The sequence below is a fragment of the Carettochelys insculpta genome, chromosome 4 (assembly GCF_033958435.1).
Source record: "Carettochelys insculpta isolate YL-2023 chromosome 4, ASM3395843v1, whole genome shotgun sequence".
In the NCBI taxonomy this organism is placed as follows: Eukaryota; Metazoa; Chordata; order Testudines; family Carettochelyidae; genus Carettochelys; species Carettochelys insculpta.
The window spans coordinates 5,092,994-5,106,988 of record NC_134140.1 but is presented as its reverse complement, the minus strand read 5'-3'; the positions used below and the strand labels follow the sequence as shown (position 1 = coordinate 5,106,988).

At 47.0% G+C, this 13,995-nt stretch overlaps 1 protein-coding gene across 2 annotated transcripts in view; it reads left to right on the top strand.

Annotated features, from left to right (window-relative positions):
• SFXN5 (sideroflexin 5) overlaps positions 1-13,995 on the top strand; it is a 208,032-nt gene that overhangs the window by 177,319 nt on the left and 16,718 nt on the right. The window contains exon 14 of one of the 2 annotated variants that reach the window (XM_074992204.1): positions 11,784-11,857. In XM_074992204.1, the coding sequence (XP_074848305.1) occupies positions 11,784-11,857 (74 nt within the window). Of the gene's footprint in view, positions 1-11,783; positions 12,964-13,995 lie in introns of those variants that run through there. The other variant, XM_074992205.1, reaches the window with a different exon arrangement.

Sequence of the window (13,995 nt, the reverse complement as noted above, 5' to 3'; positions counted from 1 at the left end):
ATTTATTAGGTAACGAGCTTTCGTCGGACAGACCTACTTTTTCCAGATCTGAAGAAGTGGGTCCATGCCATGAAAGCTCATCACCTAATAAATTATATTGTTAGTCTTTAAAGTGCGACAGGACTGTGTTTTTGTTTTGCGAAGATACAGACTAACACGGCTACATCTCTGTGACTATTCAGCAATAGACGTATCGGAGGCAAATGGCTACATGTTAAGTAAAATTGCCACTGGCATTCCTAAAAATTTCCTGACTGTCAGGGTGGTTACACTCTGGAATAAATTGCCTAAGGTGGTTGTAGAATCTCCATCACTAAAGATATTTAAGAACAGTTTACATAACTATCGAACAGGGCTGATCTAAGTGGTGCTTGGTCCTGCCGTGATAACCACTCAAGGGCCTTTCCAGTTTTAGGATTCTATAATGCTATGATTCTACCAAGTCTCAAACCAAAGTCTTTCCAGCAGTTTTCAGCCAGGCCTGGCTGGGATGCTTTTTGCATGGTATGAAAATCTTCAGGAAAGGATCCAGAGCTGCACCCCATTATATCCCCGAAAGGTCATTGTCTTTTCTCACAAACAGAATACCCCCTGGATAGTTTTGTTTTTTCCTGGAGATTTTCTCTCTTATGGATTTTCCACATCCTTCGTGAGGATCTGGCTTAGTATGCAAATTGCTGCCCCCGTGAACCATACAAGGCACAATGTGCACGTGATCAGAGAGAGAAGGTCTGCTACCCCCTTGCTTGAAGAGAATCAGCCCAAGGCCTGTGTCAGCACTGGCCTCTAACTTCAAGGTGTGAAGAACATAAATTCCAAGCTAGATACTTAACGCCTTTGGCGCTATCTGCATGCCCATTTTTGAAATGATAATCACCAGCAATGAGGTACTGCCTCTCCCCAGAGATGTCACATGCCACGCTTTGGCGAGCTCATACAGGGGATCTCTGGAAAACCCCTTGCAACTCTCATGCCATCTATCAGTTGACATCAAAATGTTCTTGGGCCACAGTCCCCAGCAATAAAGATTCTGCAGGACACGTTGTTACATCCGTGCAACGTCATTGTCTCCACATTTTGCCCTTTGAGTTCAGTTAATAAAATTTGACACTGCAAATTCGAATTCAAACACCAGTTCTATTGATGATGCATGAGCCACAGTAGAATCAAGCTCCTCTTCTCTGTCGCAGGAATCCCCAGCGTAAAAAGTAGTATAAGTGTATAGTGCCAGCAGATCTGACTCTGAACCCAGCTGGGCACCAAGTCTGGATAATGAAAGTTGCCATTTGTACAGTGTAACAATACAAAGCAGCCCACACATGTTGTAGGCTAGCATGTGTGTTTTGTACAGCGAAATACAAGGTAATGAATGGTGGGAAAGGACAAGGCCCTGTTTGTAAAGCAGAGGGCTGGACTCTGGAAGGTAGTGGCTCTGAAAAGGACTTGAGCTCAATAGGCTGATGCTGTGGCAAAAGTGGTCGATACAGTCCTTGGATCCATAGACGGGGTGTATTGAGTAAGAGAGGTGTTATTACCAATGTGCATAGCAGCGGTGAGACCGCTTCTGGACGACTGTATCTAGTGCATAGTTTTAAAAGGAAGCTAAAAAATTGGAAAAGGCTGAGTAGAAAGTTAATGATTCAAAATCTTGTAAATGTGACATACATCGAGAGTCTCAGTCCATTCGAAGAGGCTATTTACGAATGGTAACTACCTGCAAGGGAGAAGGTTTCTGAATGTACGGGCCTCTTTAACCTTGCACGAGGTCAGCAACCTTTCCGAGGCAGAGTGTCGAAATTTGACCTTTTGACTCTCTGTACAATCTGAGTGCTGGTGATACTTTTTAAGGTCACTAAGAGCTTGTCTATATTAAGCGGAAGATTGACCCAGTTAGGGTCGATCTTCCAGAGTTTGATTCTGCGCATCTGATGAAGAAGCGGCGAAAGTGATCTCTCTGGGCTCCACACTTGACCCCTGTGGTCCACGCTATCGTGATGAGTAAGGGAGGTCCGAGTGAGAGTATAGAAGTTAGGTCTTCATTAAGGAAATAAGTCGATTCCGATACACTGATTCTAGCTACGCAGATGCAATAGCTAGAATTGCGTATCTAAAATCGACTTATTTCCCTTGTATAGACTTACCCTACTAGTCCTACTTTAAACAGCTTCATTAATAAATAAATTGAGGTGCAGAGCTTTACTGTGTAGGTGGTGGTTGGTAGCATTAGCTGGTCTTTTGTTAATCCACAGGCAGCCTGGCTTTGAGCAAGCTCCTGGCTGCATGGGGGAGGTTGTGCTCCTGCCTCTCGTGCCAATGAAAATCGGCTCAAGTGCCACTCTTGGCACCTGTGCCTGGGGCTGCTGACCCCGATCTAGCAGGTAAAGGCACAGCAACCTTTGGTGACTGGAAGCTTAAAGTGAGAAAAATTCAAACTGGAGATATGAGGCAAGTTTTTAAAGAGTAATGGTAAATGGTCATGGAGCAGATTCCCAAGAGGTGTGGTAAAGTCATGGGGAGTCTTTAAATGGAAGTTGGATGACTTTCTAAATTATCTGTTTTAAGTCAGTCACAGGTAGTTGGGCTAGAATGGAAAAATCGCTGGTCATGGTTCTTTGGCCTGTGTTATGCAGGAAGTCAGACTAGGTTATCCTAATATCTCTCGCCCCATAAGCAGATGTCATCCGCCCCAGGCCTTATGATCTATTGAAAAGTAACATGGGGTGCAGCTGTAGCCGACTTCCCAGCAACCAGCTCTGGTCGGAAGCTGTTAATCAGATGTGATCATGATAAATGTGGAGATTCTGGGGCCATGAAAAGCATTCAAGGTTTGTGCACCCAGACTCTGCATCCCCCATTCAAGCAAATTCAGAGCCTTGAGTGCAGGGAGGGGCCATTCATTTCCAGATGATGTTCTTCCCTTTTGCTGCAACAGCCTGGTGTCCATGGGGTTGCACAGATGCCACCAAGACAAGTCTGCCGAGTGGTTTCGTGTAAAGGGAGCTCTCCAAGCTGCTGGTGTATTCACAAATCCCACCTGCATTCCTGAATATGCCTTTTAATGGCTACATCTACACGTGAAGCCAACATCGAAATAGCTTATTTCGATGTAGCAACATCGAAATAGGCTATTTCGATGAATAACGTCTACACGTCCTCCAGGGCTGGCAATGTCGATGTTCAACTTCGACGTTGCGCGGCACCACATCGAAATAGGCTCTGCGAGGGTACGTCTACACGCCAAAGTAGCACACATCGAAATAAGGGTCCAGGCACAGCTGCAGACAGGGTCACAGGGCGGACTCAACAGCAAGCCGCTCCCTTAAAGGGCCCCTCCCAGACACACTTGCACTAAACAACACAAGATCCACAGAGCCGACAACTGGTTGCAGACCCTGTGCCTGCAGCATGGATCCCCAGCTGCCGCAGCAGCAGCCAGAAGCCCTGGGCTAAGGGCTGCTGACCATGGTGACCATAGAGCCCCGCAGGGGCTGGAGAGAGAGCATCTCTCAACCCCCCAGCTGATGGCCGCCATGGAGGACCCGGCAATTTCGACGTTGCGGGACGCGGATCGTCTACACGGTCCCTACTTCGACGTTGAACGTCGAAGTAGGGTGCTATTCCGATCCCCTCATGAGGTTAGCGACTTCGACGTCTCGCTGCCTAACGTCGAAGTTAACTTCGAAATAGCGCCCGACGCGTGTAGCTGTGACGGGCGCTATTTCGAAGTTAGTGCCGCTACTTCGAAGTAGCGTGCATGTGTAGACACAGCTAATGAGAGAGAAAGAGAAAGAGGCTACATCTACACCAGCCCAAAACTTCAAAATGGCCATGCAAATGAAATACATATTCAGCGCCTCATTAGACTGCCGGCAGCCGCAGCACTTTGAAATTGACGCGGCTTGTCCAGACAGGGCTCCTTTTCGAAAGGACCCTGGCAACTTCGAAATTTGCATGGCCATTTTGAAGTTTTGGGCTAGTGTAGACACAGCCAGAGAGCGTTTCTGTTTTTCTGAGCTAAGGGGAGCTTCTTGGAAGTTCTCCTTGATGTGAAGAGAGGAGAGCAGTGTTTGCTGTCTTGAAATGTGTATTAAATTGGGAAGCTGGGTTTTTTAGGGGGTTTGTTTGTTTTTGGCTTTTTTATTTGTCTTTTTTGGTTTTTTCTTTTGTGTTTTTTTGAGGACAGCCCTCAGCCTTTTGAAAATAACCACATCACCGTGAGGTTTGGTTCGATTTTTTAATTTTATCGCTATTAGCAACCTGGTTTCATTTACTCCCAATTAAAAAATTAGGAGGTCTGAATTATCCTAGGAAGGCTTTAGAAGCCGTTGTCATAATCCGCATAGACGATCACACTGCAGGAACAAGAAAGGATTAAAAAAAAAACCTCAATTTCTTGTCCATGCCCAGGCCAGGTAGAGCCCATCACTCATGTTTCTTATACACATTTGGTGCATCTACACTTGCATTCCTCTTTCAAAAGAGGCATGCAAATGAGGGGAATAAAAATGCAACTAAGCCACATATTTGTATATTTGATACCTCATTTTCATATTCTTCTTTCGAAAGAATAAAATCAGTGTAGATGCTGCTCTTTCAAAGGTAAGCCCCATCTTCAAAAGATTCCTTCTTCCTTTTATTTAATGGGAAGAGGGATTCTCTCGAAGATGGGGTTTGCTTTCAAAAGAACAGTGTCTACACTGCTTTTCTGCTTACCTCTTTCAAAAGAGGAATGCAAGTGTGGACGCACCCATTGTGTTGCCTTCTCCTGAATTAGGCTGTGACCCATGTACCCTGTAAGCTGAGCACTTGGCCAGCCACCCAAGAAAGATTCAGATGCTGCCCAACTGATTAGCAGAGCACTTACAGCCACCCACAGCTGTTTCTATTGGTGGTGAATATCTGCACATGCCTTGGTGCACATAAAAACATTTATTCTGCCCATGCATGGAAAAAGTAGAGGGAACACTGGGGCTTTTTTGATAGTACAGCACCTTGCACAAGGGGTGCCCGGGCCCTGTTTGGCACTTTTAGGTGCTGCTGTGATACACAGGATAGTTCTGCTCGTCGTGCTTTAATACGGCCCTGGATTCTAGCACCATTTGTTTGAATGTGCCATTTGGCAGGTGCTCTGGGCTCTACTAGGGACTCAAGACTGATAGCTCAGTGGTTGAGCATTGGCCTACTAATTGCAGGGGTTATGAGCTCAATTCCTGAGGGGCCCATTTAGGGGCCTGCAGCAAATATGTTAAAAAAACATGACAGGGATGGTGATAGGTCTTCCTGTGAGGGCAGGGATCTGGACTCCATGACCTCCGAAGGTCCCTTCCAGCTCTATGAGATAGTTAAAGAGACCAAGGCCAGAACAGACTGTTAGTCTGACCTTGATACCATAGACCCTCCCCAGTAAATTCTGCATCCGTGCTTCAGTTTGAACAGGAACAGTGTTTTTCTCTGCCCCATAGAACAAGAATCCCCTTCCCCCACCCCATCGTGACAGAGCTTCCTTCAGTACATATTGACCCTCCCCTCAAGAAAACCAGCTTTTTTTTTTTTTTTTTGGCTGAGTGATTAGCTATATGCCAAATCCATCTGGTCCTGTCTCCCCTAGCTGCCTTCCATATCATTACAGGATCCCTGGCAGGAAGCCTAGACCTGTCTCCCACCCTCCAGCCTTAGGAGCACATTCCTTTCTACACCTTTTCCCGAGCCGGGATCGAGATGATTATCAACCCCCAACAAAAAGCATCTGCTTTCTGCCTGCTTCTGCTTCACCGGACGCGCGTGTACGTTACACCCATGTCAGCAGCGAATGCAAAACACACACAACCCCCCACCTTGCAGCCCCGCATGCAACATGGGCTGATTAAACTTTCAGCTCCCGGAGCCTGTATCACACTCTCTCCCTCTGTCTCCACAGTCCCAGCTGTGACCACCGCACCATTTGTTCTGCCAGCCCACGCCAGCTCTCGGAGCCAGTTCTTTATCACCCCAATTAGCCTTGTCTGTACTGATTAGAGGAGAGAGGCTTCCACTGCAGGGGACAGACGGGGGAATAGAACTCACTCGCAGCCACCGGCAAGAGGCTTTCCCATTAAAGCGCCTTTGTTCCCCTCCGGGGATACATTTCACCAGGTCAAGGGTCTGGCTGGAAGGCCGGCTCTGCCATGCTGGCTTCGTCACCTGGGTTATGCTCATTTATAAACAGGTGCTCAAAAGGAACGTAGGGTGGATTTGTTTTAAATGCACCTGGTAATCGGCTGGAGGAGGGATGCCGGCTTATTAGAACTGTGCTGAATCCCAAAACATAAGAGTAAGGCAATAATGTTTAGTCCTAGACAAAGTCCCAGCCAGACTGGCCAGCTTGACCTACCAGCAGCTGAATATATGGCTTGTTCTCTTCTGCCTTGGGGTGTATCCAGGTCCTTGCCCAGGACTAAGCTAGCTCCTGGTGACATCAAGGGTGAAGCTTTCTTTGGCAGGACCCAGGGTGTTGGGTGTTGCTCCTGCTTGGTTTGGCATTTCACATACCCTTCAGGCTGGCAGGTTCAGCCCCAACGCTTCGCAGCACTCTTTGGGAACAGGGATTGCAAAGGCTGGTTCCCTTCAGTGGTTCCTCCAGCTGGTTCCCGCTCCCGACTCTCCCACTGCCACAGCTCAAGCAACTGTTCAGCTGGAGATAGCGGGCCATGGTCCCCAGCACACAAGTGCACTGCATGGAACAACCCTCACCCACGGAAAGGAGACCAGCACCATTATCATAGAATCGTAGGGCTGGAAGAGGCCTCAGGAGGTCATTGAGTTCACTCCTAAGGGAGGGACAGAGTCTGGTCACCCCATATGGGTGAGTCTGGGGGCCCACCAGATGCACATCTGCCCCACTTACCCAGAGGCCCAGCAGGATGAGTATGGAGGGACTTCCCTTTTCTCTGGCCAGTGCATGGACACCCAGCAGCACCAAGAGTCTAGTGCCAGGCCCCGGCCCAAAGCCAGGCTGGGGAGATTCCAGGATACTGGCAGCTGATATAGAATCATCTACCAAACTGTATTAAACGACGTCTTTAACACAAAAAATGGGATGGTGAGGAGATAGCCCAGCTCATGCTGCTGCCGGGACTTTCCCTATTGTGTTGCTGGTGTCCCTGCAAAGTCCTCTGTTCCTTTATCCACCTAGGACACACATGTGCTTTTCCGGGAGCGCACGTGGCACTGAAGTTCTGGGCCGGTGCTTATAACACCTCCACTATTGCCTTTACCAGAGTCCTGCAGGCCTCATGGCTCCCCAACCCCCAGTGCCGGAGAGCCTCCAGTCAGTTATCTCCAGTCTCCCAGGCTTAACGGGCTCATCGGTGGGCCCAACAGTGTGAGGCAATAAAATGTACCTAGTACCCCCAGGATTGCTTACACAGCAATTTTACTTCTATCATCTGCTAAGGGTCTCTGGAAAGAGACCTGTCCCAGCATAGACTGCCTGTGCTATGAATTTCTCCTCTCCAGCGTGGACTCTACCTTCTTGCTGGTCAGAGAGCACCACTTCTCCACTGTCTCCTCAGCCCGACACCTGCCAGCCATTCTTAATCCCCTCCTACTGCCTTCTTTCCCCCTCCACAGTGCCTGCCTCGCTCGCCATGCACTACTGGGCAGGACAAGAATGCTGCATCAGTGGCGTCCAACTGCTCTCCCTCCATAAAGTCAGGAAGCCCCAGGAGGCCAGAACACCCTGGGGTGACGCAGATCTACTTACTGCAAGGCTGTGCATGCTATGCACAGTCTAGCTTCCGGGTTCTCAGCCAGGGGGATGCCTACCCGTCAGGTCTTCCAAGGGGTACATCCATCCCTAGAGATGCTTGCCTGCCTTCACAACAAGCAACATAAAAAGCACTAGCGAAATCAGGGCAAATTAAAATTTCCTATGGGCATGGACTTGTTTATACTGCTCTATATATACTATCCACTGAAATGCATATACAACAGTTATGTTCCCATTGATTCGTTTTATAAGTATATGGTAAAAAAGAGAAAGTAACTAACTTTTCAGTAAGAGTGTGGCTGTGACGCATTTGTCTTTTTATGACTGACTCTGTAAGCAAGTCATTTTTAAATGAGGTGGACCTTGGGAGTACCCAAGACAGATCAGACTCCAGAAAGGGGTACAGTCATCTGAATTGCAGTCCCCAGAAATCCCCCTCTGTGTAGCAGGTGAAATTCATCTTTCCCACCCAGCCTTGTTGGAGGCTTTGTGCATAGAGCTAAGTGGGGCTGTGAATTCACACCCCAAGCCGGTGCAAGTGGAAACCACGGCTCCTCCCAATTCACTCTTCCATCCACCAGGTTCAGTCAGCAGCTGCTGTTGCTTTGTGCATCCTCTACGAGTGGGGCAGGGCCCTTGGGTCTGGGTAGGCCAGGAGTCCTGTGGTTGTTCCATCTTCAGCAACTGTCTCCAGCAGCACACTCCCTTCCTTGCTGGTTCCACCCATCCATCCTGCACTGTATCCTCGCCACTGGGCTGAAGTAGTGCCTATAGCCTTACACAGGGTGAATTTCCCTGCCTGTGCCAGCCTGAGCTAGCTGCGTGGGTGTATTAACAGAGCGGAGAGTTAGATCATGCGGGTGAGTCTGTGACTAACCTGAGTGTCTATATCTCCCTTACTTATGTCTCTGAGCTAGGTAATTCTAAGGCACCTCTTGCTGTGATATTTAATACCTTTGTGATACTGTCTTAATAGATGTGCAAAAACCTTTTCTCTCCTTCCTGGAGGTGGAAAAACAGAAAGAAAAGCTAACCAAATCGGAGCTAATCCCGGTATGAAAATGGCGGCTGTCAATTCTCATGTACAATTAGAGGAAAGGCTATTGCATCTTTGTGGAGTAGCTTCCCCCTAGTATACTGCTCTACTTTTGTGTTTCAGTTAAAGAAGAAATGGTGAAGTTGCTAATAATGGCACTAAAAGAAAATATGCTACATCTGTTATGGATAGCAGTACAAAATTAGCTGATCACACCTCTGACACCCAAGATGTCTTCACTTAAAATACTCGTTGGCTTACTTTACATAATTTGATGATTATATTTAAAAGAAATACAATTTTGCAATTACTGTTCTTTCTGGTGTGCTATCTATGCATCATTTTCTTTTTATGTTTATATATTTCTCCTTCATTAGTGCAGTCTGAAGGGTGATTAGATCCCTTCAAACATTTTACAGAGGTTAAACGTTGATTAAGATTTAATTATTACTGTAAATAGCTTGGAATGACATATGGTGCAAAAACCTGACATATGTGCATTTGAATAAATGAAGTGCTATTTCCCATGATGCCTCAGTAGCTGTTTAACAGCTTTGCTGAAGGGTTATGTTGCACCTCATGTTAAGATTGCTTTGATGTTATATTTTGTTGGGTTTTTGCAGCTGAAAGCTAAGAACAGTTTTTCCAGTTTTTAAAAACATTGAATATTTTAAATACCTAAATTGTTTTGCACAAATTTTTGCTAATTTGTCTAACTAGGTTAAACATTTTCAAAAGCATTTAGATTTTAACGTGGGCTCCTAGCATTGTGTCAGCTACAGCACTGATTAAATGTATAGGATTTTTTAAAATGTGATACATTAAGGTCCCCTGTCCTGTTTCTGGGAGGATCCTGGCTTGGATTGGACAACAAGAATTCCCTCTCCTCCTTCCCCCACTCCCCATCTGTTCCTCCAAATACAGAGGTTCAGACTACATTTGGATCATAGAGAGCTTTTTTCTGAGTCTGATTGGAAAAAATAGAGGAGATCTCACAGAGAGAAAAAGTGCAGTGGGCAATGAAATGATGCTGCCTTTAAACTATGCATCATAGAGATCCACTGATAAACTTCTCAAAGATTTACACAGCATATGATTTAGTATATTATATAGTTGTTATGTGATTTGACACTTTTTAGTGCCATACATGCGCACAGTGTTTTACAGAGACAAGAAATCATATAATGATAGGGCTTGAAGGGACCTCAACAGGTTTGTTAGTCCTGTTGCCTCCACTTGTGGCAGGTTTAAAGACGGTACAGGGTGACATGGTAGTCCTATTGAAATAAACTGGACTTTTGCCACCAACTTCAGCAATGCTAGGCTCTCACGCCTAGTCCCCCCCAAGACATTAGGACCCTGATCCTGGAATTGGCTCTCATCACGCTGACTCTTGCTTGCACCAGGAGTCCCATTGACTTCACTGGGTCTCAGCACAGTCAAAAGGGTTGTGTTAAGCCACTCAGTACCTTTATGAATCCCGCCCAAAGTGCCCATCCGTGTGGACTCTGTTGCAGGTTTGGCGACTAGATAGGATCTGCCTTGATGTGGGGAGAACCCGCAATGAGCAAGGGAAAGGGAAATGTACAGGAAACTCCCGATACACACGATTTCGACTTGCGCTCAACTTGCATTAACACAGGTTAGCTGCGTCTACACGTGCACGCTACTTCGAAGTAGCGGCACCAACTTCGACGTTAGGCGGCGAGACGTCGAAGTCGCTAACCTCATGAGGAGATAGGAATAGCGCCCTACTTCGACGTTCAACGTCGAAGTAGGGACCGTGTAGACGATCCGCGTCCCGCAACGTCGAAATTGCCGGGTCCTCCATGGCGGCCATCAGCTGGGGGGTTGAGAGATGCTCTCTCTCCAGCCCCTGCGGGGCTCTATGGTCACCGTGGGCAGCAGCCCTTAGCCCAGGGCTTCTGGCTGCTTCTGCGGCAGCTGGGGATCTATGCTGCAGGCACAGGGTCTGCAACCAGTTGTCAGCTCTGTGGATCTTGTGTTGTTTAGTGCAAGTGTGTCTGGGAGGGGCCCTTTAAGGGAGCGGCTTGCTGTTGAGTCCGCCCTGTGACCCTGTCTGCAGCTGTGCCTGGCATCCCTATTTCGATGTGTGCTACTTTGACGTGTAGACGTTCCCTCGCTGCGCCTATTTCGATGTTGGGCTGAGCAACGTCGAAGTTGAACATCGACGTTGCTGGCCCTGGAGGACGTGTAGACGTTATGCATCGAAATAGACTATTTCGATGTCGCAACATCAAATAAGCTATTTCGATGTTGGCTGCACGTGTAGACGTAGCCGTTAAGTGCCAGTTGAAAAACCATCCCCGGCTCCCCGCTCCAACCCCTGGCTTCCCAGCTGGAGGAAGCTGGGGAGAAGCTGTGCCTGTCTCCCTGACTGCCCTGGTCAGTTTCCTGGCTCTGTAAGGAGGGGAGCCGAGAGCCAGGAGGTCGGCTGCCACCTAGTTCCTGGCTCCCCCAAGTTGCCTGAAATTTGACTTACGCGGGGGTTGCAGGAACACAACCCCTGCATAAATCAGGCGTCTCCTGTATATAAAATAAGACAACAGAGTTTCTTTTAAAACAAGGTGCGGTTGGGCTGCTTAAATTCATGCAGAATTTCAAGGGTTAGCAAGGGAGGGCGTGTGAGGCACGTCACATAGCATAATTCAGTATAAGCCGGTGTGATATGAGCATAAACATGGGAAAGCACTTGGAGATCGCTGGTGAACGGCATTTCTGACTTGCAGAGCACACTCATTACAGCTTGTTACTACAGCTCCTCTCCTGCAATCCACAGCAGAGGAGTTCCGCTAGGCCTGCTGTAACTCTCCATTGACTTCAGTGGAGTTACCCCCAATTTACACCAGCATAAGTAAAATCAGCATAACCTCAGCCAAAGTCTTGCTTCTGTTCCGTATTTTATTGCTGTATCATGCGTCTGTTGCTGTCGGACAATATCGGCCGGATTCTAATCTTACCTCCTCTTTGATTTGGCAGATTGAGACCTCTCGACTGGAGCCAGAAATTGCAGGGGCCACCACCAGTACGACTGTTGTCTACAACAAAGGATTGTAAGTGGAAGTGGATCCTCTCAGCACAGAAGACTCGGGGAGGAGAAAGGGGAAGCTCACAATTACTTCTGGGGGAAAAATAAGCACTAGAACTCAGAGATAGTAACCTTTTACCGCTCTCAGGAGCTGGGAGTGAATTAACACTTTCAGAACACTGGCACCTCGCATCAGTCGAAATGATTCATATTTGAAGTTTTAAACTAGAACAAAAACAAATGACATTCAAACACTTTAGCAAACTAGCTACACTATAACATCCTGATTTAGAAACAGGACTGCAGGGAAGGGAGTTTAATGATATGTTGACATGGGTATGCCTAACTCTCCATGAAAGTAGACTACACAAGACACTTTTGTTTTTTTAATAAGAATGAAATCTCAACACTTGGATGCTGCACAGCTATAATTCTATAGAAATCGATTGGTGCATGAATTAGAAGTGTTAGATAGGACATTTGATAAGTGTATAGTATTGATTATATGTCAGTCTTGCACCAGTAATCATGCACAAAAACAATGCTCCTTGCTTAAGTTTGTGACACTTTGATTCTAAACAAATAACACAATGAAGGTCAAAGCTTGTGCGCACCTTCCTGCCTCTCCAACAAACAGCCGCGATTGTAGCCTGCCATTCATTGGGCGTTCTGTGTGATTGGAGCCTAATGCACTAACGTATCTGAGGGTTTGCCTGGGGTAGTGAGATAATAAAACATCAACCTGCCAAGTTACGGTGCACAGACTGGGAAGAGATCTGTTAGTATAAAGGAAACGGATCTGTCCTGTAACTTTGCATAATGGACCAAATTTTATTCTTGTTGACATACTCCTGGAGTAACTTTGCCAGTTTCTGTTAAAATACACTGGAATAATTAAAAGCAGAATCAGGCCTAAATGGTGAAGGGCCAGATCCTCGGCTGGTATAAGCCATCAAAACTCCATTTCAGTGACACTGACACTCTCGGAGAAGCTGACTTACAATATAGACCACATTCTGATCGCTCACACCAGAGTAATTCTGCTGCAGTCAGTGGAGTTTTAGGCTGGTGTTACAGAGATTAGAATTTGGTGCATTTCACAAATGAATAAAATGAGAATGAAAAGATCTTCACCCAGGTAATGGGTGGGCGGGGCGGGGACTCTATAAAAATACATATATTAGAATTATTCAGTTGCTTGTTTGGGTTTGGGGCTTTGTGGGGTGGAGGGATGCATGGAAAACCAAACGGCCTCTGCTGAAGAATGTATACAAATGGGTTCTTGCAATGTTTTTTAGTAACAGACCTATGTCACCCATCCGTTCCTTCAGTTTTATGATAGGCGGACTCCCCACTGGAGTTACACCAGCATAAACTTGGAGTTACATAGCAGTGGGTCAAGCAAATGGGGACTGATTCTGCCCCCCTACTGGTGTACATCAGGTGTAACTGCACCCGAGTCAATGCAGTTATACCAGTCTAAAACCAGCTTAAGCGAGAGGAGAATCAGTCTCAGAGCATTCTAGCCTTATTTAGAGTTAGTGGGCCAAGTCATGTTCTCAGTTACGCTGGTGTAAATCCAGAGTAATTTTACTCAAATATGGGTCTGTTGTGGCTCTACCCCAAGGTAACAGACAACAGAATTTAACCCAACATATTTCCTGTAATGCACTAGATCACATGAATGTACGTGAGCGAGGCAGCCCATGTCTGCCGAGCAAGAGCCAAGCGTTAGGCATTGTGAGACATGGTAAGACTGGACTTTGCGTGGTGCCAAAAATGACTGGGGAAGTGTGTGTTCTGTCCCACCAATGCACAGCTGTGACATGGGGACATGGGGCCGATGCTCCTCTTCCAGTAGTTTCACACCAAAACAACCCCCTCTTTGCCAAAGGAGCTGTCCTGCTTCTCACCGGCCTGCGTGGCAGTTGGAGCCTGGTGTCGTTATTGTGGTGTGTCCCTGGTGCAACTGAGTCAAGTCAGCAAAGTCCAGTTCGGCCAGCAAAATGCTGCATCCTTTCCAGGACACAGAGGGCAGGTCCTCAGCTGGCAAGTACTGGCATAACTCCTTTGAGCTCAGTGATACGACACTGATTTACACCATGTGACCACCAGAACAACTGATCCTTTGCTCTCTTGTGCCTCATGTCGTTGTTCATAGAC